This window comes from Gouania willdenowi, chromosome 18 (genome assembly GCF_900634775.1).
Source record: "Gouania willdenowi chromosome 18, fGouWil2.1, whole genome shotgun sequence".
NCBI lineage: Eukaryota > Metazoa > Chordata > Actinopteri > Blenniiformes > Gobiesocidae > Gouania > Gouania willdenowi.
In genome coordinates this window covers 17145604-17163665 of record NC_041061.1, presented here as the reverse complement: position 1 = coordinate 17163665, position 18062 = coordinate 17145604, and the positions used below count along the sequence as shown (strand labels likewise).

General features: G+C 37.4%; 2 protein-coding genes across 4 annotated transcripts; both read right to left on the bottom strand.

Annotated features, from left to right (window-relative positions):
• Nucleotides 1-63: 63 nt before the first annotated feature.
• On the bottom strand, nucleotides 64-7020 carry LOC114480458 (E3 ubiquitin-protein ligase TRIM39-like). Of its 3 annotated transcripts, none has more exons than XM_028474610.1 (9): nucleotides 7006-7020; nucleotides 6696-6718; nucleotides 4621-5200; nucleotides 3213-3308; nucleotides 2899-3132; nucleotides 2659-2803; nucleotides 2554-2580; nucleotides 2296-2441; nucleotides 64-1112 (listed from the first exon to the last, which is right to left on the bottom strand). In XM_028474610.1, the coding sequence occupies exons 3-9, from the start codon at nucleotides 5188-5190 to the stop codon at nucleotides 687-689; spliced, it is 1644 nt and encodes a 547-aa protein (XP_028330411.1). In that variant the 5' UTR covers nucleotides 5191-5200; nucleotides 6696-6718; nucleotides 7006-7020; the 3' UTR covers nucleotides 64-686. The 3 variants fall into 3 exon arrangements, with proteins under 3 accessions (XP_028330411.1, XP_028330410.1, XP_028330409.1); XM_028474609.1 differs by lacking the exon at nucleotides 7006-7020 and adding an exon at nucleotides 5325-5384; XM_028474608.1 differs by lacking the exons at nucleotides 6696-6718; nucleotides 7006-7020 and adding an exon at nucleotides 5268-5422.
• A 1385-nt stretch (nucleotides 7021-8405) lies between these two features.
• On the bottom strand, nucleotides 8406-14494 carry LOC114480459 (C-type mannose receptor 2-like). Its single transcript, XM_028474611.1, has 12 exons — nucleotides 14478-14494; nucleotides 13900-13960; nucleotides 13780-13822; nucleotides 12590-12760; nucleotides 12284-12514; nucleotides 12092-12191; nucleotides 10515-10753; nucleotides 9499-9759; nucleotides 9140-9397; nucleotides 8954-8959; nucleotides 8796-8875; nucleotides 8406-8701 (listed from the first exon to the last, which is right to left on the bottom strand). Exons 2-12 carry the CDS (start codon nucleotides 13900-13902, stop codon nucleotides 8630-8632), a joined length of 1464 nt encoding a protein of 487 aa, XP_028330412.1. The 5' UTR covers nucleotides 13903-13960; nucleotides 14478-14494; the 3' UTR covers nucleotides 8406-8629.
• Between the last annotated feature and the right edge of the window lie 3568 nt (nucleotides 14495-18062).

The window sequence follows — 18062 nt, the reverse complement described above, 5'->3', positions numbered from 1 at the left end:
AAAGTTTTTATTTTTCAATTTTTTTTTACTGTTATTTTATGATGAAAGAACATAAAAGAGGAATTATATACTATAGTTTTTATTGAAGTTTATAGCCCACATGCAGACCTCAGCCTCTGTATTTACATGTATTGATCAAATATTTTTAACAGGAAGTTGCACCAATAACTAGCAGCCTTAAGAATATGGTGGATATCAAACAAGGGATGAAAAAAAAAACTAACTGTGTTTGTTCTTTTACTCTTTAAGCATGTTAAAGTTTCATTTAATCAGGACATTTACTTTGAAATTTACTTTGGTCTCCTGACATTTTTTCGACTGCCAACTTTCAGTCTTCTTCAGAGGCATCTACTGATTGACCTATGCACATCAAAGCAATCAGTAGATGCCGCTAAAGAAGACTGACAGTTGGCAGTCGAAACATGTCAGGAGATAAAAGTAAATTTCCTGAAAAAAATTGTTAGATATTATTTAAAAAATGAAGAGAAAATGAACGAGCTGGAGTTATCTAAAGGGGTAGATCTATAGCAAAGAATGAAAATGTTCACTGTACATTTATTACACAGTAATTTGATTTAGATATTTGACAAAAAATTGTAAATGTTTTATAGTATATGGTGTCTGTGATTCTACAAAATCATATTAAAAACACATAGAAACTGATTTTTAAAAAAATGCATTTTACATCATATAGTGATGTCATCCAAATCTTTATCAGCTCCCCTCACGGGACAAATGATGAGGGGGGAATTATTGTCGTTGTTGTCACTAATATCCGGGTTAAAGAAAGGGAATATGGCTTCAGTGAAGTGGAACTGTATAAATGAATATAACAACGTCTTGGCTTCTGCATCGTAGAAAGACACTGTTCCATCCTCATAATCTAAAAACACACCAATAACACGAGGCTTCTGCGTGACGAACAGCAGCTCTGCTTGTGCTGCACACGCCCTGTACTCTGTCCCTTTCCTCAGACACACTGTCCAATAGCCATCGTCCGGGCTCAGCGTGACCACACCCTTCCTGCTGACCGACTCCCGAGCCACGCCCAGATCCCAGGTTGTCTTGTTTCCCACGTCTACCTCCCAGTAGTGCCTGCCTGTGGTGAACCCCTGTGAGGGAGAACAGGCACAAGTCAATATGGCTGGGGGACACAGTAAGTAAGTATGTAAACTGTATTTATAGAGTGCTTTACATCAAATCAAGCAAAAATAACAACAAACAATGCTTATTTACATCATCCATAAGTCTGTCTGAAAATGTATGTTTTTTTAAAGTTTTTTTTTAAAAGACTAGGGAATAAGCAGAATGGATTGACTTGGGTAGGGAGTTCCTGAGTGTTGGTGCTAAGGCTTTACATGCTCGGTCACCACGTGCAGCGGCGCCGCCAGCCGGAATCCTGTACGCACTGTGCGTACAATTTTTTTGAGGGTGTATTTTTTTTTTTTGTAACATTTTGCTGGGCTGTATCAATCTGTGTTTCTGTTACCATCCACTGCTGTAAAGCCTAACTGATCTTCATTTTTTCATTGAGTAAAAATACACTTTGAGTTATGGAATTGATTAGAATCATTTCTTGTTGATATTGTTGATGGGTGACAGCATTACTACTCGAAGCGGAGCATTCTTGTTGCTTGTTTGCAAATTGTGCAAGCCGCTCCGCTCATCTAAGGTGTATTCCAGAAAGGAGGTTCAACAAACTGAGTCTATCCATAAACTCTGAGTCCCCGCGATGGGAAACTTTGGGTATCTGATTCCTTTACAGCTGGTATGAAGTGGGTCAATCAACTCTGAGTATGTAAACCTTGGTAAAGTAAAAATTATAGAAAAAACATGAATGATTTCGTAAATGACCAAGTTGTAGATATCTCAGCCCCTCCAAAACACACACAAAAAAAATAAAATAAATAAAATCCATAATATTTGCATAGCCCAGTTTTCTACTTTACATCACATGACGGCAGTCATTTTTAACCCCAAATTGTTGAAAAAAAAATCCTAAATTTTTCCAAAATCTGGCAAATAGTTTTTAAATTTCTCCACAAATTTTCCCAAAAATCAGGTTAATTTAAGTGAAGTTCCTGCAATGACTCATGACTTTATCATTTACAGTATTTATCATTTATACGTGGAAGTGCCAACCAGGGCACGTTTACGTTGAATTTGCTCTTTTTCCACCTCAAATCTGTGGCCCACTTAAGCTCAAACTGGTCCGTGTTTGGCCCCTGCACTAAAATGAGTTTGACACTCCTGATCTACACACACACACAGGAAGTACATTTTTATTTACCGTACCATGAGGCCAAGGACACACGGTGCAGTGTCAAAACGCTCTGGTAGGTCAGGCAGGTTCTGCTCCACATTTCCATCTTGAACTTGTCTCCCATCCTCTGATAGGACGAGCCATGAATTGGCTGTCCTCGAGTCCAGGTAGACCTCAGCTGGTAAACAAAAAGCCTGTACTCAGCTTATAAACGTATGAGTGTATTTTTTCATTTCAGGCAACAACAAAGAGTCGACAGATGCTAAGTATATCGAAAATCCCAGTCATACCTGCATACTGCTGCACTCTGTCATGTTCTGGAAAATACAGACAATCAACTGTGAATTTGTGTAAGGATTGGTGAGTGTTAGGGTGGAAAAACCTTCAATTCTGACCTTGAATGATCAGCCTTTTCAGCTGTTCCTGTAGCTGCAGTTCAGTGTTGGTCACAGCTGTCCTTAGAGCTCCCAAACATGTGTATGAATGGATGACATCAGCACAGGATCGGGCTGATGGAGGAGAGTTTAAAACTGGGAATCTCTATGTGTTAAAAAGGAGAAAAGATATGAAAGAAAGGACAGACTAATAATTATATTCATAGATAAAAATAGAGCCAGTGATTCTGATGTCCTGACCTGCAGGAGGTGGAGGTGGTCCTCAGTGTGAAGAAGCTGTTCCAGCTCACTGCTTCTCCTCTGCAGCTCAGTGATCTCCACCTGCAGCTCGGTGATGAGCTTTGCTGCCCTCTGCTCTGCCTCCGCCTGCTTCTTCCGGATGTTCTGCACCAGCTCGGCCTGGTTCCTCTCCATGCTCCGCATCAGGGCGGAGAAAGCCTCCACGCTCTCCTCTACATCCCTTTTTGAGTTTTCCTGTAGGCAAAAAAAAGTGCAATGAAAAGGATAAAATGCCAGCAAATTCAATTTTGCTTGGAAATAGTTGACCTGCTCACCTTGCTAAGCTCCAAAGAGCATCTGATTTCTGACACCTTCCTCAGTCTGACCTCTATCATCTGCTGCACCTCTGACTTTAGGCTTTTCATCTTCCTCTGAAATACAGGGAGAACCAAGCAAGTTTTAGTTTGACTTGAAATAAAAGACATCCATGTTGCATTACTAATTATTGGAAAACAATGATGGACAAAAGCTGAAGACATCTGAACATAGGCAGAGTTTGATATTCTTGCCAGTGGGGGCTAAAGAAAAAAATGTATTAAATATATAGACCATCTCGAGATTCACACCAACCACAATGTGTGTAACATATACAATAATGCAAAAATGATAAGTAACATAATTGATTATGTTGACCACATAAATTTGCATTGACGTGTTGTTTAATGTTGTAAACTCATGATAAAATCAGGTCGGCGGCCGCTTCTGCTCCATTTTTGCTGCAGTACCATACATTAACTACTGGGGGCAGTGTTACTTCACCATTTACATTGTGAAGAACAATTGCGCAACAGAAGAAGAGCGCCATAAAATTACTTGTATTTTTTAAAAGAACAACAAATGAATTAATATATGTTTTGTACAGTCACTGTCTTTTATGCCACTTAAAATGTGTATACATGATATTAAGAATTGTATTTTTCAAATGAATTTGGGAAAACTGTAATGAAAACTTTTGACCACTAGGGAACTCCTCAAACTCCGCCTATGCATCAGGTTTCTTCTCTATAATGACCAGCTCTTGTCTCTTAAGACCTGTTGCATTCAATTCACTAATGTACTCTGAACGTAGGTGTAGCATTTAGCATAGCACGGTTACGTCCAAAGGCAGCGTAGAGAGCTGCCTTTGGACGTAAATGGTTTTCATCTTGGGGAACTGACTGCACATGCGCAAACACATAAAAACACACTATGGGAAGAGAAGCAGAGCAGCAATGTGCTTTTGGGAGGGGGTGTGGCCTCCTCCTGCCTTACAGCGGAGTGAGACTGTGCAGCCGTACCAGGAAATAGTGATGTTTAGTCATTTGGGCTATGAAAAGCAGAAAATGCTGACACTTTCAAACCTTTAGGTACTGTAGGCTATTGGAAATTGAAAAATAAATAATTTACAATTATATTATAATTAAAACAAATAATCAAAATATCAATTCACCCTTGGGTAGGCACTGCCTACCTTGCCTACCCTGACTGCACGTCACTGCACATTTTGTTAATACCACATAAAAGTTCAGGGGTTGGTCTGTGGTGTGACTGATAACTGACCCAAACTTCTTGCACCAACCAAACTGTTGTACAGACTAACTTAGAATAAACTACACTGATAAATAGATTAACTCTCATCATCTTTCCCTAAAGCTGTTCAATTAAGAGATCCGGGAAGAAAAACCTTACACATCCTTTCCGTACCTTCTTCTCCTGACTCTCTCGCTCCACTGGGACCGTGTCGTGACCCCGGTGGTCAGTCTCAGTGCACAGCACACACACACAATGCTGGTCAGTCCTACAGAAAAGCTCCAGGAGCCTTTGGTGTTGTCTACACATCCGACCCTCCAGCATGGCCACCGGTTCTATCAGCTTATGAGTCTTTAACTTATTGACTCTCAGGTGAGGCTCAAGGTGACGTTCACAGTACGAAGTCAGGCATGCCAGGCACGACTTCAGGGCGTGAATTTGCGTTCCCACGCACACGTCGCAAAGTATCCTCTTTCCTGTCACGGTTAAATCTCCGTTGTGCTTTTTTGCTCTGATCTGTTCAGACATTTCCTTTGCAAAAGAGTTTTCGCAAAGCTCTGGTGGACTCTCAAAGACTCGGTCACATTTGGGACAGGAGATGCTTGAGCTCTGGTTCCAGTGGGATGTGATGCAAGTGAAGCAGAAGCTGTGACCACAGGGGATGGAGACCGGCTCACAGAAAACCTCCTGACAGATGCAGCACTGGAACTGCACCTCTGACAGGAGAACATTGGGGGATGCCATGGCACCAGAACTAAAGATAGGACATGCTGATTAGTTTAAGTCAGATAATACAGTTATTTACACCAGTGGTTCTCAACCTTTTCAGCCTGCAACCTTGAAAATAAAGTTGCCAGAGACCGGGACCCCCACTGTACCTGAAGGTGGTTGAATATAGAAATGAACATTGAAGAACAGTCATGTGGAGACAGGGTCATCTATAAGGGGGAATAGAGGGGAGAGATTTTTGGGGTCCAACCATAGAGTCAGCAAAATGATGGTCTATTGTTCTCTGAATCTGTGATAAACACATTTATTTATTCATCTGAATAATATCCACTGTTATCCAGGAAGTTTATTATCATTTACGCAATAGTATATATGGTAGTCATCTTAAAGATGTAAATCCTTGTTTTAATAAGAAAATTCACTGAAAGTGACCAAAAATAGTGGAAAAGTTGGTGAAATGGGATTTTAAAAACCACAGAAATTGGTTAAAAGTTGGAAATGAGAAAAAGTGGTAAAAAGGGTGAACATTGGAACAATTAGCAGGAAAAGTTAGTTTAAACTGGAAAATAGGCATGACAAATCGTGAATGTGGTTAATTATGGTGAAAAGAGAATAAAAATGACAAAAATGGGTCAACGTATCCAATATTAGGTGGGGAAAGTGGTGGAATGGGTTTATAAGTGCCGAAAATGTCTTGAAAGTGGGAAAAATGTGCAGAAAAGGCATTGAAATTTGCATTAGAAGGAGCAAAAATATGGCAAGAAAAGGTTAAAATGTGGCAAGTTTGATGTAGTTGCAGAAAAAGGGTAAAAATAAGCAACAATGGGCTAAAATTGTTCAGAAAATATTCCTAGTCTCTTGAAGTCATCTGGCGACCCCCTCCCAGTATCTCACGACCCCAAATGGGGTCCTGACCCCAAGGTTGAGAACTCCTGATTTACACTTTAAAACTATTTTTTTTTAACCCCACAGTGGCTTTTTAACTGATTGATGTGACAGACTGTCAGTAGAAATAATCTAACACATTAAATAAAGGCCTGCGTGAAACAATTTTATCTATTGTATTTATTCTTTCAAATAAATTTGGAGATCAAAGACAGTTTGACCACATGGGGTTTATCACTGCATGCCTTGGATTGTTACTCCTGACTTCATAAGCCTTTTCATTATTTAGAGTTGCATTCAGATTCATTTATCAAAAATCCAAACATGCAGGTAATCTCTATCATTTTCCAGCCAACATAATAGCAGAAACTCCATTTCTAAGTAGATGGAAGTGTATCACAGATATGAAGATCTCCTTGATGCAGGTTAATCCAACACCATTACAATGTAAAAGAGTTTAAACATGGCTGATGTTTGCCCATACACTGTAGAGCATGCTGTTATTTTACATATGAAACAGTTCTTTATGCTATTGTCCTGCGAATGATTTCCTGAATGCTCTTTCATTCAATTGGAACAGAATGAAGCAGTCCACTGGTCAAAGTGCAGCTCCAAGGCCACATGACTCAGCCTACCTGTCAGATAAGATTTAGCGTCACTGTAAAAAAAGCAAAAAAGCAAAAAAGCAGAATAAGCCTTAGTTTATTGATAGTTTTATTATTTTCACGTTTTAACAAATAGTTGTTTTTTAAGTAAAAATGTGTCCACACTCCTTCTTTAACACTATATCAGTCGTGTAAGCATTGCATTATTATTCATTATTCAAACACATCTTCTACATTACTTTCAACATCACACAAAATGAAAAAAATTACAATTCTTTTATGTTAAAGTAGTGGAAAATTGTACATTTGTTGTTTTCTACCCTTTTGCCTGTGTGCTTACCTTTATCTCCTGAATGAGAAACCTGAGCTCAGAGAGAGCAGAGCCAGTGGTGAAGCCAAAGTCCTCCCTATTCAACCCCTGACACTCCCTCCTTTGCTCTTCTTTTTCCAGCACAGCTTTTGCATATTTTTCCAGAGTGGGAGGAGTAGTCGCTCTGCTGTAGGTGCATGGCCAACGTTTGCGTTCACATGCATATACACATATATATATAATGATGTCAAACATGCGGCCCTAGGGCCAGAACCAGCCCACCAAAGAGTCCAGTGTGGCCCACATGCACATTTTCCAGATATGATAAAGCAATCAATTCAGGGTTTTTTCAACACATACAATAAGTTTCATATTAGACCACAGGGGACGCACTGTTTTAGAGCAGGAGTGCAAAGCATTGATTTTGTTGATATTGATAGCATTGATATTGTGGAAATTGCAGTTGTAATTACATAATTAGTTTTTTGTCAAAATGTGTTGGTAAAAGATTGTTCAACAATTAGTCCCCATTTGGTAGCACTTTATAATACTATAATACAGCCCATGTCTCACCAGGTAACTCTCGGTGTATTAGGGTGAAACACCAACTTGGTAATAATTTAACATTACTTCTTTGCACTAATACAAAGACACACATGGGGCGGATTCACTAAAGGTTTAGGAGTATTAAAATGTGTGCAAATGTCACTCCACGTGCTAAAAAGGGAATCAGGGCTGCGCGTGTTCAGCGCGTCACAGTGCGCCGACAATCCATTTATCGCGTTTCCTTCTGATGAATATGTAATGTAGGCGGATCACATGAGGGGAACAAAAAAAAAAATGGAAGTGGAAAATGCAAATATATGAAGGCAGTGGACGCAATGGAATTACTCAAAACCTGGAACTGTTTGCGGTGACCGTTTCTGCGCCGGAAAATAGTACGATGACCCACAGGCAGGTGCAAACTCTCAGCTTTACACACAGATCATAGCTGTGGTGAATATTGACACAAAACACAGCGGAGATGGACAAAGATGGCTCCTGTTAAACTTTCTAGTATGAGAAAATAATTTAAATAAAATAAAACACAAAAAGAAAAGAGAAATGAAACGACACTATGAAATGTTAACTTTTTGTCCAGGCTCACAGTTGGAGTTAGAAAACTACTAAAATGATCAGATGTGATGTGACCGCATGGAAAGAGGATTCAAATAATAAAATTATTTATATAAGATTTTAAAAGGAAAAGACAAAAACAATTGTAGTTGGAACTACATCACTGTATTTGACTCTGGTTATGACTTTTTCAACTCAATAGGAATAGAAAAAAATAAAACCAACCCAACCAAAGTGAAGTTTTAATATTGCGATATCTTATAACAACATGTTGTCCCAGATTTAACAAAAAAGTAACACCTAGTTTCAGCACCTTCTCCTTCAAGAGCATCTCTTCATTTACAAATATGACAGCAGAACAACTTTTCTCTGTGGGCTTTCAGTCACAGATTTCAATTTTGTACATTCACATTGCTTTTCTAAAATCATCATGTAATTTTATTTTATTTTTTAAACTAAATTGCACAATATATATATATATATATATATAGTTGTCGTTCCATCATCCCCATTGCTTTCAAAAGGTCCTCTGACATTCTCACTGAATAGGCTGAATCTTCACAATATTCACAGACAAATCATCCCTGGACACTCCATACTGTAGCAAAAACTGTGTTGAAGAAAATTATGGAAAACTGAATTAATTTATATATTTGATATTTTAATAAAGTATTTAAATGAGAGAAAAAAAAAAAAAAACTTACCAAGTCTATGGCGTTTTCCACATCTGAGTGCGTCAGTTCTTTGGATGACTTCACTTTGATATCCAGGGCGATCACGTAAACTGATAAAGCAAACAGGAAAATAACAAATCTGAATATGATTTCAACACAACAGTTAAAGATTTATGAAATATACGTACATGGACCTTTTTGCATCAGAATGAGAATTCCCAGAATAATTTCAATGGAATGAAAAAGAAAGAAAAACATACTGAGAAAATTACATTTTCTAAAAAACATTACAATTATCAGTTGCAATGTGATTAATCATCACAGACAAAAGACTAAACACATTATTGAACACATCAGTGGTGGTAATATCTCACTAGTGAAAGCAGCCAGAGTGGTCCCACTGCTTCTGATGTTCTCAAACACAGAGTAGAGCACGAACGAGTACAGGTTACCAGCAGCGAGCGATGACACTGTGTAGGTTACTGGTTTGTCTTCATCGGGAGCAGCGATCAGCATTTCTCTTTGATCTAACTGGAGGATGAAGCTGACGTTGTTGTTTATTTTATTCCACTGCAGAGTGATACTGGTCTCATTTTGTGCTGCTGTTCTGAAGACGTCTGTGTTTGAAGGAGCTGAGACAGGAACACACCAAGTAAAGAATTGTTCTTCACGTTCTTTCAAAGGCTACTTTAGTGAAAAACACACACACACACACTAAAGTCCAGTATCGTACCAGTGAAGGCTGTAAGTGTGACACCAGTGCTTCTGCTCTCCTCAAACACAGAGTAGAGAGTGAATGTGTACGCAGAGGCATCAGCGAGGGATGACACAGTGTAGGTCACAGCTTCGTCTCCATCGGGTGATTTAATCAGTGTTTCTGTACCATTAAACTGGAGGATGAAGTCAACATTGCTGCTGACGAATTTATTCCACTGCAGAGTTATACTGGTTTCAGTTTGTCCTGCTGATCTGAACCCAATTGGACTGGGTGGACCTGATAATATATTAAAACATAGTTCGATGCAGGAATTTCAAGAAGACAAAAGCTGCAGTGATAGATCGCTGATAAGCAGATATCAAACTGAGGTAAAAGTAATGCATTACAAGTACTCACGTTACTGTAATTGAGTTTCTGTTATGGGTTCGTGTTTTTTTTGAGTATATTTCGAATTACTTGTGCTTAAGTACGTTTTAAAAGAAGTAACTCATCACATTTCTACACCCAACTGTTACTGAGTAAATTATTATTTACCGTTTCCATTTCAAGGTGACATATGTCCTTAGTCGTGCCATTTATATTCAACGCCCATAGCTACTTTCTTGTGTTCAGGTTGGGGTTTCTACCCATTGTGTTGTTACCCACATGGCACATTTGGCAAGGCACTGTTTTAGAATTCATATCTATACTTAGAGCATGAAAATGTATTTTATTTTACTTGAATTTATTGGTGTTACTTAAAAAAAAAAAAAAGAAAAAGAATTGTACCTTTTGACAAACCTTTTATTTTATATAGATGCCTTTGTGGAAAATAAATGAAGTTCCAATTGTGCAAGATTTAGTGTTTTATGAGATGTTTACTTTATTCAAGGGAACCGTGGCAAGATTTATTACCAAGAATAAAGTGAGGGGTGAAAGTAACTAATAACTTTTGCTTTGAGTACTATTTACACCTCTGCTTATCAATGATGGTCCACCTTTTCAAGCTTAAATGTAAGATCATATTTTACTATAAAAGTGGAGATGCCTACCTGTAGTGTAACAGATGAAAGAGAGATTGAGCGAGCAGACCTCATCAGACCATCGTCCAGAGTTTCCGAGCGCTGCAGCCACACACCGTTGTTCTCCCGAGTCCGGCTGCCCTTCAGCCCAGTGCGTAAACTGGGAGTCGCTCCCATCAGACCACACTTGTTGCCGATGTAGGCCGATCCACACAAAGTTTCCTTCTGCTACATTTGTGACGGCATTATTCTCAGTCTGATTTCTAATACTGGGAGAGAAAAATGGATAACTTTTATTCAAGCTCCAGCTTGTTCTATGGTAGATTCATGTCGCGCACTGGTCATAATTCAATTGGAACACTGTACATTTTTAGTTTGATCAGATTAATAGTTTTTGAGATATGGCCAATTTAGTGAGGGGTGATGTGTCTTTATTTTTCTTCCATGTTCAGCTTCCAATATCTCAAAAACTACAACACATAGGAAACTGAAATTTATTATAGAAATACAACAAGAAGTCGCATTATTTAATTTGTTTTCACATCCCAAGAGAGAGTACCCTTTATACTGAACGTTAAACAGATCAGGTTTTTTTGAAGCATTACCACATGCACTTATGGGCCACTGAAAATAATTTTTTTTTTAAAGTATTTTTTTTTAGAATTCAGGAGACTGTCACCCAAGAACATTTATCTGCATTTATCTGACTGTTAGTGATGTGAACAGTCTATGTTCATAGCTCAAAGCTGATAAGATTACAGGGAGCCGAGGCATATGCAATGTTGTTTACTGAAAGCCCAAACATGTAACAGCCCCGAACCCAAATTAAACTTTCTTTCAATTTTGAGGAGCTGGCATGTCCACCAGATCGGATGTAGAGCAGATGATGTTGTATATTCTGAGAGAGTAGGTGGAGCTGTATTACTATACAACATTTCATTTTCCTATATGCGGTGTAGTTCCTGAGATATTTGAAACAGAAAATGGAAGAAAAAAAAGACGCACAAAAATTGCCACATACCTCACTCACTAAATTGTCCATTTCTCAAAAAGTATTCATCTCATCAAACTAAAAATGTGTTTATTGCGCGTATTGAATAACTACAGAACAATTGGTACGAATTTCAGATTTTTTTTTAGATTGAAGTGCATGGGCCATTTATTTGTGAACATGAAATGACCCATGAATGAATACTGGTTTTACACACAGCTGTGGGAAAACTGAGGAATGAGGATACGAAACTCAGATTTCACCTTCAAGATCATGTTACAACTAGCTCACAATGCTAAATCCCACTAGGAAACTTTTAAAAGGAGGGGATTTTTTTTTTCTTTTTTAATCCTATTGCATATTGTCTTGCTCTTTAGTACTGAATTTAAACTTTTTTTTTTTTTTTTAATCAACACTAGTATATGCATTTCACACTATCGTCAGTGCAACATGTCAAAAACATCAAAAATAACTGTATTATTACAGTACACAGATTGACAATAAAGAGTGCTAGGTTCTTGTTTGTATTTTTGTTTAGATAAATTTGGTTAAAACAACAACAACAACAAAAAAGCCATGTTAGGGTTAACTTATTGCAGTTGATACCAAACTTTACCTCGCCAGATCGACGTAGCTCCGTCTGCAGAACGTCTGAGCTTCAGTCCAGTTTAATAAAGTGCTGCTTCTAACAAAAGCTGCAGTGCCATTGACAGTCCCTGGAAGAACAATGAAAGAAGGGGAATGAGTTGCTCAATTATTGTACAAACTGTGTGAAAGGACTTTTTTTTTTTTTTGTTTTTAAACTTACCATTATAGCAGACACAGTGGCGTTTCTCGCTGCACCCCCTGTCCCCCCACGTGCCAAAGAATGGACTCCCACTGAAGAGCTCCACACAGTACTCTTGACCATTCAGGTTATTGGGCTGATCGCTGTACCAGTTCCTGAACGTTCTCTCTCCTTCTCCATAAAAGCTGCTGTCATTCAAAGACCATCTCCAGTCATTTTCAAGGTCCTCATAGAGACCGATCCAAGCTTTGTCTGTTAAAAACACTCTTTATCAAACAATCATTGCTAGTTGAGGTTTATTCTTCAAATCTATTATTAGAAACTCACCAGTACTATTGGAAATTTGGCTTCGAAGCATTATCACATCTGCTGTGTTTTCTATAGTTGCCAGATCACTGTAGGCATGTCTGCAGACGCTCTGAGCCTCCGTCCAGTTCAGTGAGTAGTTGACAAAGTGGAAGCTCTTTGTGTTATTGAAGGCAAAGCTGGGCAGTGCTCCTACAATTAGGAACATACATTTAAATGATTCAATAACAAAACAAAAAAAATCAAAAAAGAAAGAAAGAGGATCGGAACACTAGGGTGTTTAATACTTCAATCAACCATTATTGGAATGTGTGGCTTGACTTTTCTTGTACAGTAATTAGATGTTGCATACCAGTAGCTGATGGGAATAGTAAACCGCATCACACAATCGATTAAAAACAAAGGTCGTTTCACGGAACACGGTTCATTTCATACAACCTTTGTGTTCAGCTCTGTCTGCATCTCGAGAAAGAACCAGTTTTACAACAAACTGAGACTTCACTCAAACCTAAAAAATGGTAGAAGTTTGAACCACTCGTGTCACTTCTTATATTGTTAAGTCTAAAAACCTTGAACCCCAAAAAAACAAAAACAAAACAAAAACACAGGTGACAAAGTTGGGTCTTTTTAAAGTAGATGTGGGGAATTGGCGGCCCTCGCTCTAATTGTATGACTTTAAAAAACACACAAAATTACAGAAAAATACACCAGACACCAAATACCCAAATGACTTCACACAAAACAAAACCACAAAATGAGAGAAATATATATATATATAAAAAAAAAAAGACAGAAATTTACAATATAACAAAAACGCATAACAAAACTACAACAAATATACACAAAATGAGAAGAAAATGTACAAAAAAGACACACAAACCAACAAAAAGACAGGAAAATACTGAAAATGACCTGGAGATGAGAGAAAGATACACAAAACGACAACAAAAACAAATAAAATGACAATAACACCACATAAAGCAATAGAAAGACACAAAATGACCACAAAAACTGACAAAACCCTTTGCTCTTGTATGTATTAAAGCTCAGATTGATCCTTATTCTAAATGCTGACATGCATGATGATAATTTGGCCCTTGGATTAAACAATCAGATTTTTGTGGAAGTTACCCATTAGTGTGACTTTGTTTTACCTCTCTATTAAAGTAGGAAATGCAATGTCTATAAATATACATTAAACATGAACTGACCTGTGAGCAGAAAAACAACCACGACGTGAGCTGAAGTGTGAACCTTTCAGAGAAAAACAAACAATAAAACATTGTGTGTGTTTACTATGTATTCATTCATAGTGATGAAGTCCCACTTACCATGGTTCGTGTGACCCCTGGACTTGAAAATACACTCAACCTTCTGAGGTTGTTCAGAGCACTGTTGGGGAAAATAGCTTTCTCACATGTTCAGCTGACAAATGGGTGAGTAGTCAAGGATTAAAGAAGAACAAAAGAATGCTGTTGACAAAGAAACTCTACACCATTCAGGAAATGAAATATAAACTGTACAGGATTTAAAAATGGTGAAAATCAACACCTGGTGATGACTCACCTCTTATCGTCAAGCAGCTTTTGTATTCACCAAACATTGGTAAAAACTATTTGATGTGTCATAAACCATTAAGAACACCATTGATGAATATATTATTAATATACATTTGAATAAATACTGTACTTAATATATAATAAATAAACCTTAAAACAAATCATATTTTTGTGATTTGTATAGGTTTTAAATGCACAAGACATTCTTTGTTGTGAATTTGAGTGTGAATCATACAATAGTGAAATAATAGAAAACAAATCCCTGTTTTAGACTAGGTTGGATCCACTGCTTTAGTAAATTATGCACTGGCTTCCAAGTTTTTTTTTTAGAGAAAGTTGGCTTTACTCACCTCTAAACACATGTGGATGATCAGGTTTTAAAGAGGTGTTTCAGTCTGTCTACACTCTACACCATGAGTCTTAACCTTTCAATGCAGTTCTGTGAAATGCCTCAGGTGAGTGTGATTGTTGTTGTTGTTTTTTTTTTTTTTTTTTTTTAAATTAACCTGGCTGTCTCCTAGTGGACATTAGTGGTAATGCACTGGAGTGGATCAACTACTTTTCATACCAGGATTTTTTTTTTGTCTTTTTTTTTTTCATTTTCATGCAGGAAACTCTGTTAAATATCTTACAGTTGACTTTAAGTCATTGTGAAATGTTTGATCTGGTTCTTAGTTTGCACTGTTCTTTGTTTTTTGAAGTGCTCTGTAAATTAAAGTTGAGTTCATGAGTTGAAAAAACAACAAACCTGAGACAGGTTTATATACTTTAATTTTTTTGGTGTTTTTAAACATAATAGGTCTAAAACAATTTAACGTTACCATGGTTATTTGCTACGCTGTATCGAAAGCTGCCTTTGTAATCTGTTGTAATTACTTTTTAAATCCAGAAGGGGGCTCACATCTCTTTCATTCACGCGCTCACTCTCGCCCATCCTACTCCCAGTGGACTGATTGCGCCTGCGCAGAAAGCCAACCGACGTTCCTTTCATTGAACCAGGGGCAATCACAATATGAATCATTTTTAAAAATATACTATGCATCTTGATTCGATTAAAACTAGGACATTTGGGTTATTTCATTAATAAAAATTGATGCAATTATACTAATTACTATGATCCATCACAGTAATTTAAAAGAACCAAAAGCATGTAAGAAACGAGGTTGGATGTAAAATTATCTGTGTTCAAATTAGGGGACGGATCTGGATAAGCATAATGCTTTTTTCCGTCGCCCTTTCCGGCATGCAAAAGGACAAAAAAAAAAAAAAAAAAAAAAAAACAATGATGTGATTTTGCTCTGAATGTCAAATTGAATTTCTGTGAATGCAACCATGTCGGAAATGAACTGAATAAATAAATAAATAAAAATGTGCTTATGTTTGCAGTATTTTTCAATTATCCGACCCCATCTCAGAAACCTACATAAAAACAGATTTTAATACATACATATTGTGCAATAGCCAAATACAAAAATGGATGCAATGCAAGGAACGGAAATATAATTGCATTATGCAATAACAAATGCATTAAGATAACATTAAGAAAAACAATAACATGTAGATACCAATTAAAAGCCATCGTTCCTATTATTCTATGGACAAAATTTACTGAGCGTTGGATTGCTCACCCACTAATAGGGAACGTGACTGGGTTCAGAGGTCATGACGCCGGCGAGTTCCACCCGTACTGATGATGTTTTGTCACAACAGTATTTTTTTTTTTTCTTTGGAGGTTGTGTTTTCTTTTCTCTCTTGTTGAGGGAGAACAGAAAGGTCCCAGGAAGCATCCCTGGCTTTGAACAAACCCAGGTCCTTTTGCATTTGAGGTAGCAGTAATTAATAACAACTACAAATACATTGTGCTGCAGCCTATGACAAGAATAATAACTAGACTAACTGCATTTCCCAAAGAAAATGTAAGTGAGGATGTATATATTGAACTCCTCGGAGTCAGTATGACCCTTAGAGTATCCAATCAGAGTCAGAGTTACCCCTCGCAGTAAATATAATGCCTTGGTGTCAATATGACCCCTTGAGTGGAAGAGTGGAAGAATGGGAAAGAAGTTTAGAATGGGAAAGTAATGATATAAAACATATACAGTAGCTGGTGATACAGTAAGCACCTATTCAAGTTGATTGCAACATGCCAATAATCAAGAAAGAAACCCCTCAGAGTCAGTATAACCTATCAGATTCAGAGGTACCCCATCTGATTCCTTGTTTTTTTTTTGGTTTTTTTTTCTTGTCTGCACATGCTGTCAAAGGTCAACACTACAAGAAGTGCAATCTTTTTTTAGACAGCAATGTATTTTTTTTTGTTATTGCAATTAAATAAATTGCATTATTTTATTGCATAATGGTGACCATCACCAACAGAAAAACCAAAAACCAAACAAGCAGCGTTTTTCTGTTTTAAAATGAAATCTGGTTCTGTTTGTGTGACATTTGGATATTTATGGGGAAACTTCGACAAGAGCTTCATGTTTTGATCTCACCACACAGAACGACCGACGGACAGACTTTTACTCTGCTGCGTTTGATAAAATAGATCTTGTATCATGTTTTCCACCTCACACTGATGGCAGAGGTGTCATTTGTGTGTTGATGACGCTTCGTTAAAGAGTTATTGATGCTGGAAGTCCGAATCTGTGAATATCTGCCAACTTTACCGAACAGTGTTACGGTCTAAATAGTATCCAGATAAACTGGTGACTGGGCGGACATAAAAAGAAGCAACGCATAAGTCACATTACTGGTGAATTTAAACATTATTAATACATAAATAAATCAAAACCAAAAAATGGATGTTACTTAAAACATGTACATGATATAGAACCAGAGGTGGTGTAATGAATCTACTGGTGCTCTCGTTTCTTGTGTTGACGTGCAAAATAAACATTTTACTGCCCTCAAAAAAGCTGTAATTGTTTTTGCAAAAGTGTCAAATGGTAGAAGTTCTAACATCTATATTGTTCATCACACCAACCTCACAGTTGTTAGTTAGTCACCTGTTTATTTGGATACTATTTGAATCTTAACACCACAAAATTAAACATTTAACGTGAGCAGCTTTTTACGGGCTAAAACATCCACAGACTGAATGAAAACAGGAGCAGGACCAGAAAACTGCTGAAATAAATAGTCCTATTGTGTGTGGAGACCTGGTCCAGGACCTGGGGAGGGAGGTGCAGCGGACTTTAGTTCTCGCTCTAATTTCTCCATCACACAAATCGAACAAATTAAAAAAACAAAAAAAAAAAAACAATAAAAACCACAAAAACGCTGCTTATCTGGTTTTTCTGTATTTCTATTTTTGTTTTAAATCAGTAAAACAAAATAACCACACTGTTTATTTGTTATTTTGGTTTAGTTCTAAAACAGAAAAACCAAAGAACGAAGGGTACACGGATTCCCTTGGAGTCAATATAACCTCTCGGAGTCAGTATAACCCTCAGTATAAACAATTGGAGTCAGAGTTACCCCTCGGAGTCAGTATAACCAATTGGCGTAAGTATAACTATTACTAACAGCAGAGGGCGCTGTGGTACCATTATAGACTGTATTAATAATGATGATATTAGTATTCCACTAGGTTTGAATGGGAACTTTTTAATTCAATTTCTAATCAATAATCGTTACAAAAAAGGCCAAAACATATCAGGAGTGTCATCATATCTAGTTATTGAGCTAAGATCTATTCTATAAAAACAATGTACATGAAAAACAATAGTGATAATTCTATAGCCTACATCCTCATTAATAATAATAAGTGTTATTTATAATTGTGGTATCATCTTTTTGATAAAGGTAACACAATAACACAGCATGAATGTGTTTGAAAGCGAGAATTCCACAGAGCACTTGAACGCAGCACTGACGCTTGCACGAGACGCAGAGGCTACAGAGGTAGTGGAGGAGGAGGGGGAGGAGGAGGA

Excerpts from the sequence above, each read along its gene's own strand:
- LOC114480459 (XM_028474611.1), bottom strand. Across the intron at positions 9,398-9,498 it reads CACACTTACAGCCTTCACTG|CTCCTTCAAACACAGACGTC; the intron begins GTACGATACTGG and ends TTCCTGTCTCAG. Across the intron at positions 8,702-8,795 it reads TGGAAAACGCCATAGACTTG|TTTTTGCTACAGTATGGAGT; the intron begins GTAAGTTTTTTT and ends TCTTCAACACAG.
- LOC114480458 (XM_028474608.1), bottom strand. The coding sequence starts at position 5,368 with ATGACTGTTCTTCAATGTTCATTTCTATATTCAACCACCTTCAGGTAC. Across the intron at positions 5,201-5,267 it reads CAAGGTTGCAGGCTGAAAAG|TTCTGGTGCCATGGCATCCC; the intron begins GTTGAGAACCAC and ends TCCTATCTTTAG. Across the intron at positions 2,442-2,553 it reads CAGAGTGCAGCAGTATGCAG|CTGAGGTCTACCTGGACTCG; the intron begins GTATGACTGGGA and ends TTTGTTTACCAG.